This window comes from Suncus etruscus, chromosome 1 (assembly GCF_024139225.1).
Source record: "Suncus etruscus isolate mSunEtr1 chromosome 1, mSunEtr1.pri.cur, whole genome shotgun sequence".
In the NCBI taxonomy this organism is placed as follows: Eukaryota; Metazoa; Chordata; class Mammalia; order Eulipotyphla; family Soricidae; genus Suncus; species Suncus etruscus.
The window spans coordinates 184,496,279-184,509,597 of NC_064848.1; the positions used below are offsets into that span (position 1 = coordinate 184,496,279).

A 13,319-nucleotide genomic window follows, 5' to 3' on the forward strand; every position below is an offset into this window, starting at 1 on the left:
TGATCGTGAAAAGACAGTGCGAAATATGAACCAACTCATTTGCAGGGAAGTAAATCACCGAAAACTGTTTATGAACTGGCATCCCTTCTTCGAAATGTAAAGCGAGGACCTCTTTTTTTAAGTGGCGGTATATTTTTGTTTTTGGGGGGGTGGGGGGTGGGGGGGAGGGCGAGCCAGCCTGGGCTGCTAGGGCGAGCCTAGACTTTTCCAGGCTTTACGCTGGGCTTTTTTTTTCCCCCCTATTCCTGGAAATCACCAAAAAAGTGCGGCTGCTTCGAGATCTTCTTCGCCTTTTTCTTTTTTTCTTCTCTCTCCCCCCTCTCCTTCCTCCCTTCCCCTCGTCCTTTCCTGGCGAGGGCTGACTTAGGAGCCGGCGAATCCGCGTTTTTTTCCTCTCTGTCTCTCTCTCTCTCTCCCTCCCTTTTCCCCCTCCCCACCCCCTCCCCAACAGCCCCCAACTACAGCCGCCGTCGCCGCCGCCGCCTCAAAATTCAATAAAATGAGCTCTTATTTCGTCAACTCACTGTTCTCCAAATACAAAACCGGGGAGTCCCTGCGCCCCAATTACTATGACTGCGGCTTCGCCCAGGACCTGGGCGGCCGACCCACCGTGGTGTACGGTCCGAGCGGCGGCGGGCACTTTCCAGCACCCGTCGCAGATCCAGGACTTCTACCACGGGCCCGTCGTCGCTGTCCACGGCGCCCTACCAGCAGAACCCGTGCGCCGTGGCGTGCCACGGGGACCCCGGCAACTTCTACGGCTACGACCACGCTGCAGCGGCAGAGCCTGTTTCGCGCGCAGGACCCAGACCTGGTGCAGTACGCAGACTGCAAGCTCGCGGGCCGCCAGCGGCCTGGGCGAGGAGGCCGAGGGCTCCGAGCAGAGCCCGTCGCCCACCCAGCTCTTCCCCTGGATGCGCCCTCAAGGTGAGCTCGCGGCGGGGCCGGGAGGGAGGCTGGGGGAGGGGGTCCCTAGGCCGACCCCGGGCAGGTCGGCGCGTTCCCTCCAGCTCCTGGGTCTGTCTGGTGCAGCCAAATCGCCTCCTCCTTCCTTCCTTCCTTCTCTCCTTCCTCCCTGGCCTTTCCTCCTTCCCTTCCTCCCTCCCTCCTTTCCTCCCTCCCTTCTTCCTTCCTTCCTTCCTTCCTTCCTTCCTTCCTTCCTTCCTTCCTTCCTTCCTTCCTTCCTTCCTTCCTTCCTTCCTTCCTTCCTTCCTTCCTTCCCTTCTTTTTGTCCCCCCTTGAAGGACTGGTGACTTGCTGACATTTCCTGAATCCAGACCCCTTTCACCCCGCCTTACTTCTCTTCTTCCCCTCTTGACCCCCCTTTTACTGTTTTATTGGGGGGTAGTGGACAGAGGGCGGTGGGAGTGTGTGTGTGTGTGGGGGGGGGATACTCAACTTTTGCACTTCTCAATGGCTTTATAGTTTAATTACCCTGAAGAAACTTTCCTTCTGGGGCAGAGGCTCTGGGGGGCTTTCCAAGGTGCATCCGCCACCCCCCACCCTCGGGCTTTTAAAAAATTCTTCATTCTCTCCCTGCTTCAGAGCCTTCCTTCTAAAGTTTATGGCACTTTTAATAGATCTGGACGCCCCCCACCCAGCTCTCCGGTGCTGGTTTACCAGGGGAGGGCTCCCTTAGATTCAGTGGTGTCTGATCCCCCCTCTCTCCCCCCACCCCCTTTGACCGAGGCCTCCCAGCGCCCCCGCCCCCCCCCCCCGTGCGGGGTAGAAGGTCCCCCTGCCCTTATTATCTCGGTCTCCTAGGCTGGTTCACGAATCTCCCAACCTTCTCCGTCTCTGCCCCCTCCCCTTGCCCTCCCCTCTGTCTCGCCTTTTACCCACTCCTAGCAGCCGCCGGACGCAGGCGAGGCCGCCAGACCTACAGCCGCTACCAGACCCTGGAGCTGGAGAAAGAGTTCCTATTTAATCCCTATCTGACGCGCAAGCGGCGGATCGAGGTGTCGCATGCGCTGGGACTGACAGAGAGACAGGTCAAAATCTGTTCCAGAACCGGAGGATGAAGTGGAAAAAAGAGAACAACAAAGACAAGTTCCCCAGCAGCAAATGCGAGCAGGAGGAGCTGGAGAAGCAGAAGCTGGAGCGAGGCCCCGGAGGCGGCCGATGAGGGCGAGGCGCAGAAAAGCGACAAGAAGTAAAGGGGCTGCAGCTGGGACAGCCAGGGCCCGGGGCCGCCCTCCGCCCGCCCGCCCGCCGGGTGCCCCGGCAGCCGCGTCGCCGTCGCCCGCCCCCAGCCCGAGAGCGAGCGCTCCGGCCCTGCTCGCGGGGCCCCCAAGCTCCGGCCTCCCACCGCAGCGTCCCCGCCGCGCCAGTCCCCGCTAGTGGTAGTATCTCGTAATAGCTTCTGTGTGTGAGCTACCGTGGATTCCTGCCCTTCTCTCGGGGGGGCCGGGGGGCCAAGCAGAAAGGATTGGAAACAAACAAACAAACAAAGCAAGGACTGACTGCCTCGCCCGGCTAGGGTGAGCGGCTGAGGCCTGCCTGAGAGCCCCCCCAAAGCCCCCCGTCCCGTGTAAAAAGCTTCCTTGTGCAATGGTCTTTTATTTTTTCCTTTGAAACGTGCTTCTTTGTAATGACCGAGGTACCGATTTCTGCTAAGTTTCCCAACAACATGAAACTGCCTATTCACGCCGTAATTCTTACTGTCTCCCTCCCTCTCTTTTTCTTCTTCTTCTTCTCTCTCTTTCTCTCTTCTCTTTCTCTCTCCCCTCTCTCTCATCTCCCTCCCCACATCCTCTCTCTGCCCCCCGCTGGCCCTCCTCCCTTGCTCGCTGGCTTTCTCTCCTGCTTCTCTCTCTTTCTCTCTCTTTTCCTCCGACTCCCCCCACCTCACCCGCCCCCCTTTGGTTCGACAATTCCGTCTTAAGTGTTTCTCAAAAAAAAAAAAAAAGAGGTTACTTTAGTTAGCATGCGCGCTGTGGGCAATTGTTAAAAGTGTTCTTAGGTTTTACTGTGAAGAGAATGTATCCTGTATCCGTGAATTGCTTTATTGGGGGGGAGGGAGGGGCTGATTATATATTTTGTTGTTCCTCTATACTTTGTTCTGTTGTCTGCTGCCTGAAAAGGGGCGGAAGAGTTACAATAAAGTTTACAATCGAGAACCCGACACTGGGCCGGGCCCGGGCTCTTCATTTTGCTCCTGGCGCCCTTTGCAGGAGAGCTGGTGGAGGGGTTAGGGTGGAGAGGGCCCCCTCCAACACCCGGAGGCGGTCACCGTTCTCTTGTGCCCGCCTGGCCCGGCCTGGCCTGGCTTGGCCTGGCCGCCGCGAGGAGGGGGGCGGGGGCTTGCTGGAGGCAGGTGGTGCGAGTCCCTCGGCCCAGGGGCGCAGGGAGTGAGGGGAGGCGGCTGCGCCTGATTGGAGGAGCCGGAGCAGGAGGGAGGGGAGCCCAGAGAAGCCCCCTCCCCTCGCGTGCTGATGCTGCGGGGGCCCCGGAGACCCGGGTGCCCAGGCCCCACGCTGGGGAGATGCACCCAGACAGGTGGCTCTCTTGGCCGCCACCGGTCCCCCTTTTGTTTCTGTGCGTCTTCCCTGGGGTCCCCTGGGGAGGGGGGGTGGTTGAAGGGATTTGTGGTGGGGTGAGTAAGAGGTGGAGTGGCTGTGCTGCTGAATAAGCTGCTATTTTCATTATTTTCCCAGACTGGGGACAGGGGCCTGAGTGGGTGAATGTCCCCCCACCCACCCACCCACCCACACCCATCTATGCCCCTCCCAAGTCCGTGGGACGTGGCCCCACTACTGCCAGCTTGGAGGGTCGTGGCTGGCCACCTTTGCACTCCTCGCCCCCTCTGCTTTTCCGGCAGCTCGCCTCCGGGAACCGGGAGAGCAGACTGCCCTCCACCCCTTTCCTCTCTCTTTCCACCCACTTTACTCCCTTCCTTTAAAAAAAATCATACGTCCCCCCCCCCCCCCCCCCGGTTTTAGCCACCGTGCTCCGTAGCATCCGATCCTAGTTCCTATGTGCCCCGGAGGAGCACCCAGGACACCTTGCACTAACTACCCTACCTTGGATCTGGGGGTCAGGCTCAACCTAGTTCCTCTCTTGGAGGAAGCGGCCCAAACCAACCCCCCCCCCCCATCCCGCAAAGGCCCAGCCAGACTAGCTGGGTTCAAATTAATGAAGACCTGTCCCCAGTCAGCCACCCACCCCACCCACCCACCCAGCCAGCGGTGGACCATCTCCCTGTTTGTTCCTTGCTGGGTTTCAGGCTGGGGAGCTGGGTAGGGGGGGAGACAGAGAGAATCGCCCAGTGATTATTTATGTTCCCTTCCCCTCCATCTCCTGCCTCTCCCCCTCCAAAAAAAAATCTCGCCTGCAAAGCTGCCTCCAGCCCACGGGGTCGCCGGCGGCCCTCGAGCCCCCCCAACCCCAAACGCACAGAACTTGGGCTCTCCCATTCATTATTGATCATTATTTTTATAAATCAACGCCACACAATTTTTTCCCCATTACCGGGAGCCGGAGGGAGGCCTGCGTGGCCATTGGCGGAGGGGACCTCACGTGGGGCGGGGTCACGTGGCCCGGAGAGGAAAAAGGGGGTCCTTTTCGGTGTAAATCTGGACTCTAATTCTGTAATATATCAAGGAATCTCGTAAAACCGACACTAAAACGTCCCTGCCTACAACTCATCCGGCCAAATTATGAGTTCATTGTATTATGCGAATGCTTTATTTTCTAAATATCCAGCCGCAAGTTCGGTTTTTCGCCACCGCCGGAGCCTTCCCCGAACAAACTTCTTGCGCGTTCGCTTCCAATCCCCAGCGCACCGGCTATGGAGTGGGTTCGGGGGCGTCCTTCGCCGCCGCCGCCTCGATGCAGGGCTTGGTACCCCCGGCGGGGGGGGGCATGGCGGGCCAGAGCGCAGCCGGCGTCTACGCGGCCGGCTACGGGCTCGAGCCGAGTTTCTTTCAACATGCACTGCGCGCCTTTGAGCAGAACCTCTCCGGGGTGTGTCCCGGGGACCCCGCCAAGGCGGCGGGCGCCAAGGAGCAGAGGGACTCGGACTTGGCGGCCGAGAGTAACTTCAGGATCTACCCCTGGATGCGAAGCTCAGGTAACAACAGCCACGCACCCAGCCCAGCCCAGCCCAGCCGTCCAGAACCGCAGCGGCCCGGGCCTCCTGGTCCTTCTTGCAGGCGTCCCCTCTTCCTGGCCACTTAAAAGTGTCCCCTGGCCCTGGGGGACGCGGCACCCCCTCGGCTCCCACACCCCCCTTTTGGTTGGGGGCTCTTCGGCTGGCTCTGCTTCGCTGGCGGATCTCTCGGCCGCCGCCGCCCGCCCCGCCCTGGCGCGCCGAGCCCCCTTGGCCGCCCCCCACCCTTCCTCCTGGCCTTTTAGCTTTAAATATTTATCAGCCGCGCCGGCACGGGCTGGAGATGAGGCCGTTTGTCTTGCGGAGGAAGGCTGCTGGTGGTGGCGGGGATGCAGAGAATAGCCATTAGGGTCTCCCCCCTTCGCCTACTTCTTTTCCCTCCCTCCCAGAATATCAACTCTGGGTGTGTCCCCCCACCCACCCAGACCCCCGCTTGGATAAGATCTAGGGGAGGGGGCTGCAGTCCTAAGCAAATTCCCCTCCTCCTTCCTTCCCAGCCAACCCCCGCTCCCCCATTATTCCCTTCTGGACAATTAGAGGTGGGCTCTGGAGGCTGGTGGAGGAGGGGGTGTGTGGCGAGGAGAGAAGGACCAGGCTGGGACACAGAGCCAGGGAGGCAGGTGGATGGGGGGATGGCTAAGGCAAGAGAGATGGGGCTCCTGACCCCCCAGTGAACTTGGGAAAGGGCCAGAGGCCTCCTGGGAACCAGCTGGCTTTCCTCAGGTGACTATCCTGGGAGAACTGGACAATAAGTTTACAGGTACCGTTCTAGAAGGTGCATGTCCCCTGCCTGGAGAGGGAGGATTGGAAGATCCAAGTCAGGGGGTACAGTCACTAAGACAACTGAGACTGTGAGAACTCGGAGTGATTGAAGGAACATGGGTCTCCTGCAAACTTACTCTAAACATTCTTCTTCATGTTGCCTTGGACTCCAGGGGCAGGGGCGGAGGGGTCTGTGACATAAAGTACAGAAGGCCCAAGACCTGTGAACACAGGGGCCCAGCCTCGCTAGGGTTGAGAGCAGAACTGCTGAAGGTCCCCATTACCTGCTCCATAAATTCAAGCACCTTTCCAGTTGATTTATCAAAGCCCAAATTTTTCTGCTCGTTAAACATTTCAGCTTGGCTTTTATCTGACTGGAAATGAGGCCCCTTAGCTCTCCTCCCAGCTTCTCTTTCCCAGGAGCTGGCCCCAGTACCCTCCTTCTCCTCCCCTCTAAGCATGCACATGCCCCACTCCCCCAAGAACCCTAGGATTGGGGGGTTCTGGTCTTATTGGTGAAGCTCTCCTCTGCACTCCAGCCCCACCAGAGACACCCCAGTACATCATGTGCCACCCACTCCCAGCCCAGGTTGCTTGTCTCTCTCTCTCTTTCTCTCTCTCTCTCTCTCTCTCTCGTCTTTCTCTATCTCTTCAGCTCTCTCTCTCCTCTCTCTCTCTCTCATCCGCCCACTGTCTGTTTCTGCTTCTGCAGGCCATGAGGTCACTTTGGAGAGCAGGGGTGTCTGGACGGAGAGGTGGACAGGGCAGGCTGCTCCACTGTGAACCCATTCCCACTGGGAACAGTCCTCACCCAGCACCTCTCAGTCAGCCTCCATGCTGCCAGGAAATCTGCGAGTCCCAGAGTCCTTACCTCCTCTCAGTCCATACTAGGCATCCAGTCCAGTTGCAGGTGTAATTGACTGGCCAATGTGAAGCTTCTTTGTCTCTTTCCTTCTGGGGGAGCACCCAGGCCAGGCCTCGAGTCTCAGTCCAGAGTCACTTCCAGGATGCCCACTGCCCTCTACCAATTCCTCCCAAATCACCACCCCACCAACCCCCAAGTCATCAGAGTCAGCAGCCAAAAGTGGAGAGATTTGGAGTGTCTGACCTCCCAGGGGAGGTCACCTCAACCTTAAGCAAATCACTCTTGAGGTGCAGTTTCCTTCAATGGCTAAGGGAGTTTGAGCTTTTGCTTCAGGAGCTCTGGGATGGGAAACTTCATAGAAGGCAACAAAATGCAGCGTGCATTGAGCCTCAAAGCTGCATGTCCAGGGACAAGGCCTGGGCTGCCAGGGGGAAAAGGGAGAATTGGGTTTAGCATCAGAAAGAGGTCTTCCAAGTACTGACACCCTCCCTCTCCTCTCTTGCCTCCTGTCACACACAGGGTTTATAGAAAGGATGTAGGCACTTGGGTGGCCTTTTCCACTTGCACTGATTTTTTTCTCCTTTATATATGATGCACAGGGACCGACCGCAAGCGAGGTCGCCAGACCTACACGCGCTACCAGACGCTGGAGCTGGAGAAAGAGTTCCACTACAAACCGCTACCCTGACCCGGCCGGCGCGACGCATCGAGATCGCGCACAGCGCTCTGCCTGACCGAGAGGCAGATCAAAATCTGGTTCCAGAACCGGCGCATGAAGTGGAAAAAAGAGAATCAAGACTCGGGTCCCTGGAGCCACTGGTCAAGACAAGGCCGAGCTGAGGGAGTGATGAGGAAGAGTGAGGGGACAAGAAGGGCCGAGGAGGAACGAGAAGAGACAGGGAGAGAAAGAAGGGAGAAGCCCAGCTTTGGGAACTGAACCAGGAAACCCAAATCTAATGGGGGGAAAAACTATTAAATAGAAAGATTTGTTTAATAAAAAAATTTTTTTTAAGGAGAGTGGTGAAGTTTTTTTTGGTTTCTTTACACTGAAAAAAAAAATACTACCTATAGGAAAATTCTGTCGGGTTGCTTTTGTACAACATGGGAAGGACATACCTACCTGCTCTGTAGCTTTCTGAAATTTGCTCCCCCCCCCATTTTTATGTGGCTGTTGTTAAGGTCCCTTGTAAATTCTTGCTGATTTGTAAGCCCCTTTGATGCTGTCCTTTGTGGCCTGTGGGTCTGGACTAATGTTGTGCTTCCCCTCCCTCCTGAGTCCCTGCTTTCCCAGTAGCAGCACTGAAAGGGGTCGTCTTAGGGCCCCCTCTCCGCAGGATCCTCCAACTAGCTCAGTGTCCCCTCTGTGCAACCTCTTGCCCCAAGCTTCTTGTTCCCTCCCCTATGTCCCTATGATCCTCTTTTCATTCTATATGTATCTGGAGAACGGGAGAAATGAAATAATTAAATAAAGCAATTTGAAAAATAAACAGAGGTCTTATCTTATATGTCTCCCTGAGGCTGGGGCAGAGGGTGATGGGTGGGGATTCAGGTTTAGCCACATGCACCCCAGCTCCTCTCTGCACCAATTTCTACGCTTGGCTCTGTGGTTAATCCTTGCACCCTATACTGTGGGGGCTGTGAATGAAGTGAACCCCACTATCCTACACGTTTCCTCTATAAATGGATACATATAAATGCACAATCACATGTGTGGAGAGCCTGTCATCATGCAAAAAAAAAAATCACTGTGCACATGTCCTCACAGAGGGTCACAAATAAAATTTCCCACTTCCTATATTCCAGAGCAAGGCCTTCCCACACTCCAAATTCACACCCCAGAATATATGCCTTGGCTTTCGTTCGCACACACTCACAAGGAGACATACACTCACGCCCACCAAGACATTTATCTGCATACCAACGGACAATTCGCACATTGGCTTATAAACACACGAATTCACATTTGGCCCCAACTAAACATCTCCATGAATCTGCACACTTAGTCCCACGCATTCCCCAAACCAAACAAAACCCCCTTGGTCTCACAAACAATATTTCATCCAGGCCTTCAAACCCAGGCTGCAACCGGGCAGTGGGGTACAAATACAGAACTGACCTTCAAAATGCCAGGCTCTGCTTTGCACAACGAAGGACTGAAGGCCGGCTAGGGTGACCCTCCAAAACCCTTTTGCTGCCGGGTGGGGACTGGGCTGCAGCCAAGCGGGCAGCCAGCCGAAGCCACAGCCCAAGCCGACCTGACTCCTATACACTCAGCTGACACTTTCCGCAAGAGCTAGCTAGTGTTTTTTACTTCCATTTATTTTACTTTCATCCTTTATAATTTACCTAATTCTAAATGAACATAAAAACCCAAATAAATTTAAAAATGGGGAGGAAATGAGCCCCAGAGCCAGAGTTTTCTGGTGAGTTTAACCGAGCCCGTGAGGCCCGCTGTGGAAGCCGCATCCTGGCTACTGCCGCTGGGCCTTCACCGCTCCTCAGCACCTCCTGCCCTTTCAAACCGCTCTAACCAGCCGCCTGGAATTTTCTCCAGAGCTCAGAAAAATTGGGGGAAGAGAAAAACATTTGGGGGAGGGTTATTTCGTTTCATGCATCTGGGCTCTGGTAGCTAAATTCAAAATACGGAAATATTTTTCCGCGGGCCTGGGAAATCCGGGACGATTTTAGTTGTTTTGGTTTATTTTTAGTTTTGTTTTTTGCAACACCCCTTGATTGAGGGACAAAAATCTGGAGGATCTACGTAACTGGGGAGTAGAGTTGAGGTGTGTTATTAGATCCTAAACCCTGGATTATTGAAAACTTTAAAAACAGGCATCTCGATAAGAACGAAGAAGAGAACTAGAGGGGAAGGGCATTTTAGGCGACTTGGTTTCACTTGAATTTGTAAATAAAATGCTCCCACACCCACATCTCCCTTTAGTGGCTGCAGATGCCCCTGGAGAGTGCTGAACTGTCTGCTGGGATTTGGATGGGAGCATCTGGGACCTGGCTTTACCCTAGCTCGATTTGGGGTGTGAGGAGCAACAATCCAACAGCTAGAAGTCCACCTAGGCTTCCTTTGAGCCATTTTTTCTCTTGCGAGAAAAATCTAGACTCTAGGGATCTCAGGCTTCCACTCCTGCATTGCTACACCCCTCACAGGTGGGGGGTCCCACTATCTGTAAGATTAGGAATGTGGGGTATCTTTTAGATGGGGAGGGGAGCACACCCTGGAAGCTTTCATTTTGCCCTAATGCAAGTGGTAACCAACCAGGTACCCCGCTGGGGCACCTCCCGACTTGCTCTCAAATGGTTTTAGACCGATCTTGGGCAGAGGTTTGGGTGTATATTTTTACTAGAAGGGTGGGGGACAGAGTTCCTTTGACAAAGAGGGAGGCTCCAAAAAAGAACCCTCTTCCTTCTCGCTGATCCTTGTGAATCCGCCGTCTGACTCCCTTCACCCCAAACCTCACCCTTCTCGAATGGGGGTTTCCCTAAAAAGCGAGAAGGAGAAGAAAAGAAGATGGCGACTGGGAAAAGGGTTGCTGGCAGAGCAGCCATGAAGAAATGCAATAAATTCCTTGTTGTTTTATGAAAATTTACAACTTTGTGATAGAAGTTTATGAGTGGTTGAATCCAGCGATTGGCCGGCGCCGGTCATGTGGCCGGCGATCGTGAACATTGAACTTTTTATCATTTCCCTGGTGGTTATAATGCAGCATTCTTTTGGACACCACACCTAGGTCGGAGCACTGTCGTCCTTCAGGGCTCCAGCCTCTTGATATTTTTATACTTCAGTATCAACTTGATAAAGCAAGAGAGAGAGAGAGAGAGGAGGAGGAAGAGAGAGGAGGAGAGAGGAAGAGAGAGAGAGGGAGGGAGACAGAGAGGGAGACAGGAGAGGGGAGAGAGAGAGAGAAGAGAGGAAGGGAGGGAATTACACAAAAGAAGAGAACCAAAAAATAATTTTAATTTCTAAGTTAATTTGCTTGCTGACCTGGGATTTTAGTCATCATGGGAGGAAAAATGGACAATCTATTCTGGACCGCAGCCTGATACCATTTTTCAAAGCCAGTACTTACTCCATTTTCTATGCAAATATCAGAAAAGCGAAACACCCCCCTCTCTCCCCAACTCAGAGGAGGGGAAGCAACGGCTCTCAAGGTTGGGACAATATTATTCTGGAAGATGAAGAAGAAACCGAACGCCGCTTCTCCCTAATCTTCCCACCACCGTTTCCATCCGGAGAGAATGAACCCCAAGGTCCTGCAAAGGTAAGGGAGCTTCTACAATTCTTCTTTCCATTCGTTTTGTAGGGGGTGGGGCTTGGGTTCGTCTCCCTCCTCCTCCACCCCTCCAAAGAAGGAGCTGAACCCCACCTCTGGGCGCTGCAGGGAGAGGCTTCCCAGGAAATTCAGTGGCCGAGAAGGGGTGACTGCATCCTGGAGGGGGAGCCGGGGCAGGGAAGACGGGAGGAAGAACGGGGAAGGGCCACGGAGGCGAGCACCAAATAGCTCTTTGAATGTGGGAGCAGAAGCTTCAGAAGATGGGGGGGGCTTCTAGGCAGCAGGGCCCCTCAAGAAGCTGGTTGCTACAGCCTCAGGGGGGGTTCAGCCCCACCCCTCCCCCGTGCCTCCCCAGCCCTGGCCTCCCCAAATGCCCCTGCGCAGTTCTCTTGCCCGGTGCTTAGCGGCGACTGATGGGCGGTTTCCCGGCAGCATTGGCATGAGGGGCGGTGGCGCTGAGCGGGGCGTCCTGGGTCTCTGGAGGGCCTGGAATCTCCGCGGAGGCCACACGAGGGCGAGGCGGGCGGACAGAGAGACACTGAAAGAACAATTCACTAGAGAAATGCTTATTAGCTCTCTTCGGGGACCTTCCTCAAATTGAAGGGCTGTGGGTGAGGGCGCCCAGATCAAGGCATACCCCACAGGAAGCCGGCCTGAAAATGCACAGGTCTCTTGGCCACTTCCCGCTGAAGGAAGCCTCACTCTGCAGGGAGAGAGTTTTGTGGTTGGAAACGCGGTAGGTCACACAGCATGTTGGTTCCTGTGCAAGATTGATTCTTTGACTTGTGTTTCATTGGGGTGGGGCATGTGGATTGGATGGAAGGGGATATTATTGCCAGGTGTGTGTGTGTGTGTGTGTGTGTGTGTCTGTTGTGGATTTCCAACTTTGCTGGATTCAAAATGTGGTGATGTGAAAGGTGTGGCGATGGGCAAGAAACTGTTTTGGTGTGTTATATTAGGCTTGTAAACAAACAAGCAAACAAACAAAAAAGGCACAGAGTAAAAGGAGGGAAATAAAAAAACAATTAAGGGGGCCTGATGGGGACTGAACTGCAAAGCTACTTGGCCTGGTATTTAAGCTTTACTGAACTGGTTCTGAAAGCCCTCTCCAGCCCCAGACTGACCCCCATTTTCAGCCAGGCCTCTTGGGGAAGGGCAGGGGAGCTTTCCTACGATGGGAGTGGAGAGGTTCCAAAAGTAGCGAGTGCTGGAAGAGGCAGGCAAGAATTTAAAAATAGAGCAAGCAGCCTTCTAGGGGAAGCTTCCTACCGAAGCTGCTTTGGGCATGGGAGGGGGGCAAGGCTAATCTCTGATTGCCTTGCACAAATAGGTGATTGCTTATCTTCTTTTAAAGACCAGATAAAAAGCACTCAGCCTCAGGGGCCTCTGATTGTCTAGGATCGCTGGGGTTCGGGTATTTTTGTGAGGGAATAGCTCTCTCTCTCTCTCTCTCTCTCTCTCTCATCTCTCTCTCTCTCTCTCTCTCACTCTCTCTCTCTCTCTCTCTCTCTCTCTCTCTCTCATCTCTCCCATACTGGGGGAAGCTGTGGTTGAAGCCACTTGTGGCGCAAGAGAGAGAGGCCTTGGGAGAGACACAGGTAGGTGCCTCCAGGCAGGCCTGGACTGAGGCAGGGAGAAAACCGGGCATAGGGAAGCCCACACCCAACAGCTGCTTGGCTAGTAAGTTCCTGGCTGCTCCCACAGCACTTGGAGTCTATTCTCAGAAGGAAAATTTCCCGAATCCACCCAGACTAAAGATCTTTTTCTCCTGTACTGTTGGCCAGGTATAAATCATCCTTCCTAGACAGTTTGCTCTGGCCCAAATTATGCGGTTTGCTGCCATCTACCGTCCATTTGGAGATATGCGGCTTCGGTGCAGCCTGTCTTAACCTAAGCCTGAGCCGAGGCCAGGCCTTTGCGCGATCCTCGGGGATTTCGGGCCCACACGATTCGCTTGGCGTTGGATCGCGGCCCCAAACCGCCAGCGTGTGACTTAGGGAACAAGTGTCCCCTTCTCGCTTCCCCGACCCATGCAGGTTGCAAGCCTCGTGGCTGGCTGGGATAGCGGCTTTTTTCTAGGGTTTTTGAATGAGGACTAATACTGCGGCCTGCGGGCAGGGGGCCCTGGATTTAAGGGTGGGGGCGTTCGCGTCGCTCCCGGAGCCCTTCCACCTCCCACCAAGCCAGGGGATCTTCCCGGGCCTCTCGGGAGATTGGGAGATCGAGGCCAAGGCTGCCAGAGGTTTATTTGGTTTTCTTTTTCAGCCAAGGGAGGGGGCCAGTTCCACTTGGTTGT

General features: G+C 55.0%; 2 protein-coding genes across 2 annotated transcripts; both read left to right on the forward strand.

Moving 5' to 3' along the window:
* Positions 1-209: 209 nt before the first annotated feature.
* Positions 210-2,425, forward strand: HOXB8 (homeobox B8). Its single transcript, XM_049781193.1, is given in 8 exon segments — positions 210-634; positions 636-677; positions 679-768; positions 770-841; positions 843-927; positions 1,849-1,998; positions 2,001-2,104; positions 2,106-2,425. Coding segments are annotated over 8 exon segments (729 nt in total). The 5' UTR covers positions 210-499; the 3' UTR covers positions 2,157-2,425.
* A 2,233-nt stretch (positions 2,426-4,658) lies between these two features.
* On the forward strand, positions 4,659-7,585 carry HOXB7 (homeobox B7). The gene is given in 4 exon segments (XM_049766228.1): positions 4,659-4,721; positions 4,723-5,071; positions 7,337-7,542; positions 7,544-7,585. Coding segments are annotated over 4 exon segments (660 nt in total).
* Positions 7,586-13,319: the final 5,734 nt, after the last annotated feature.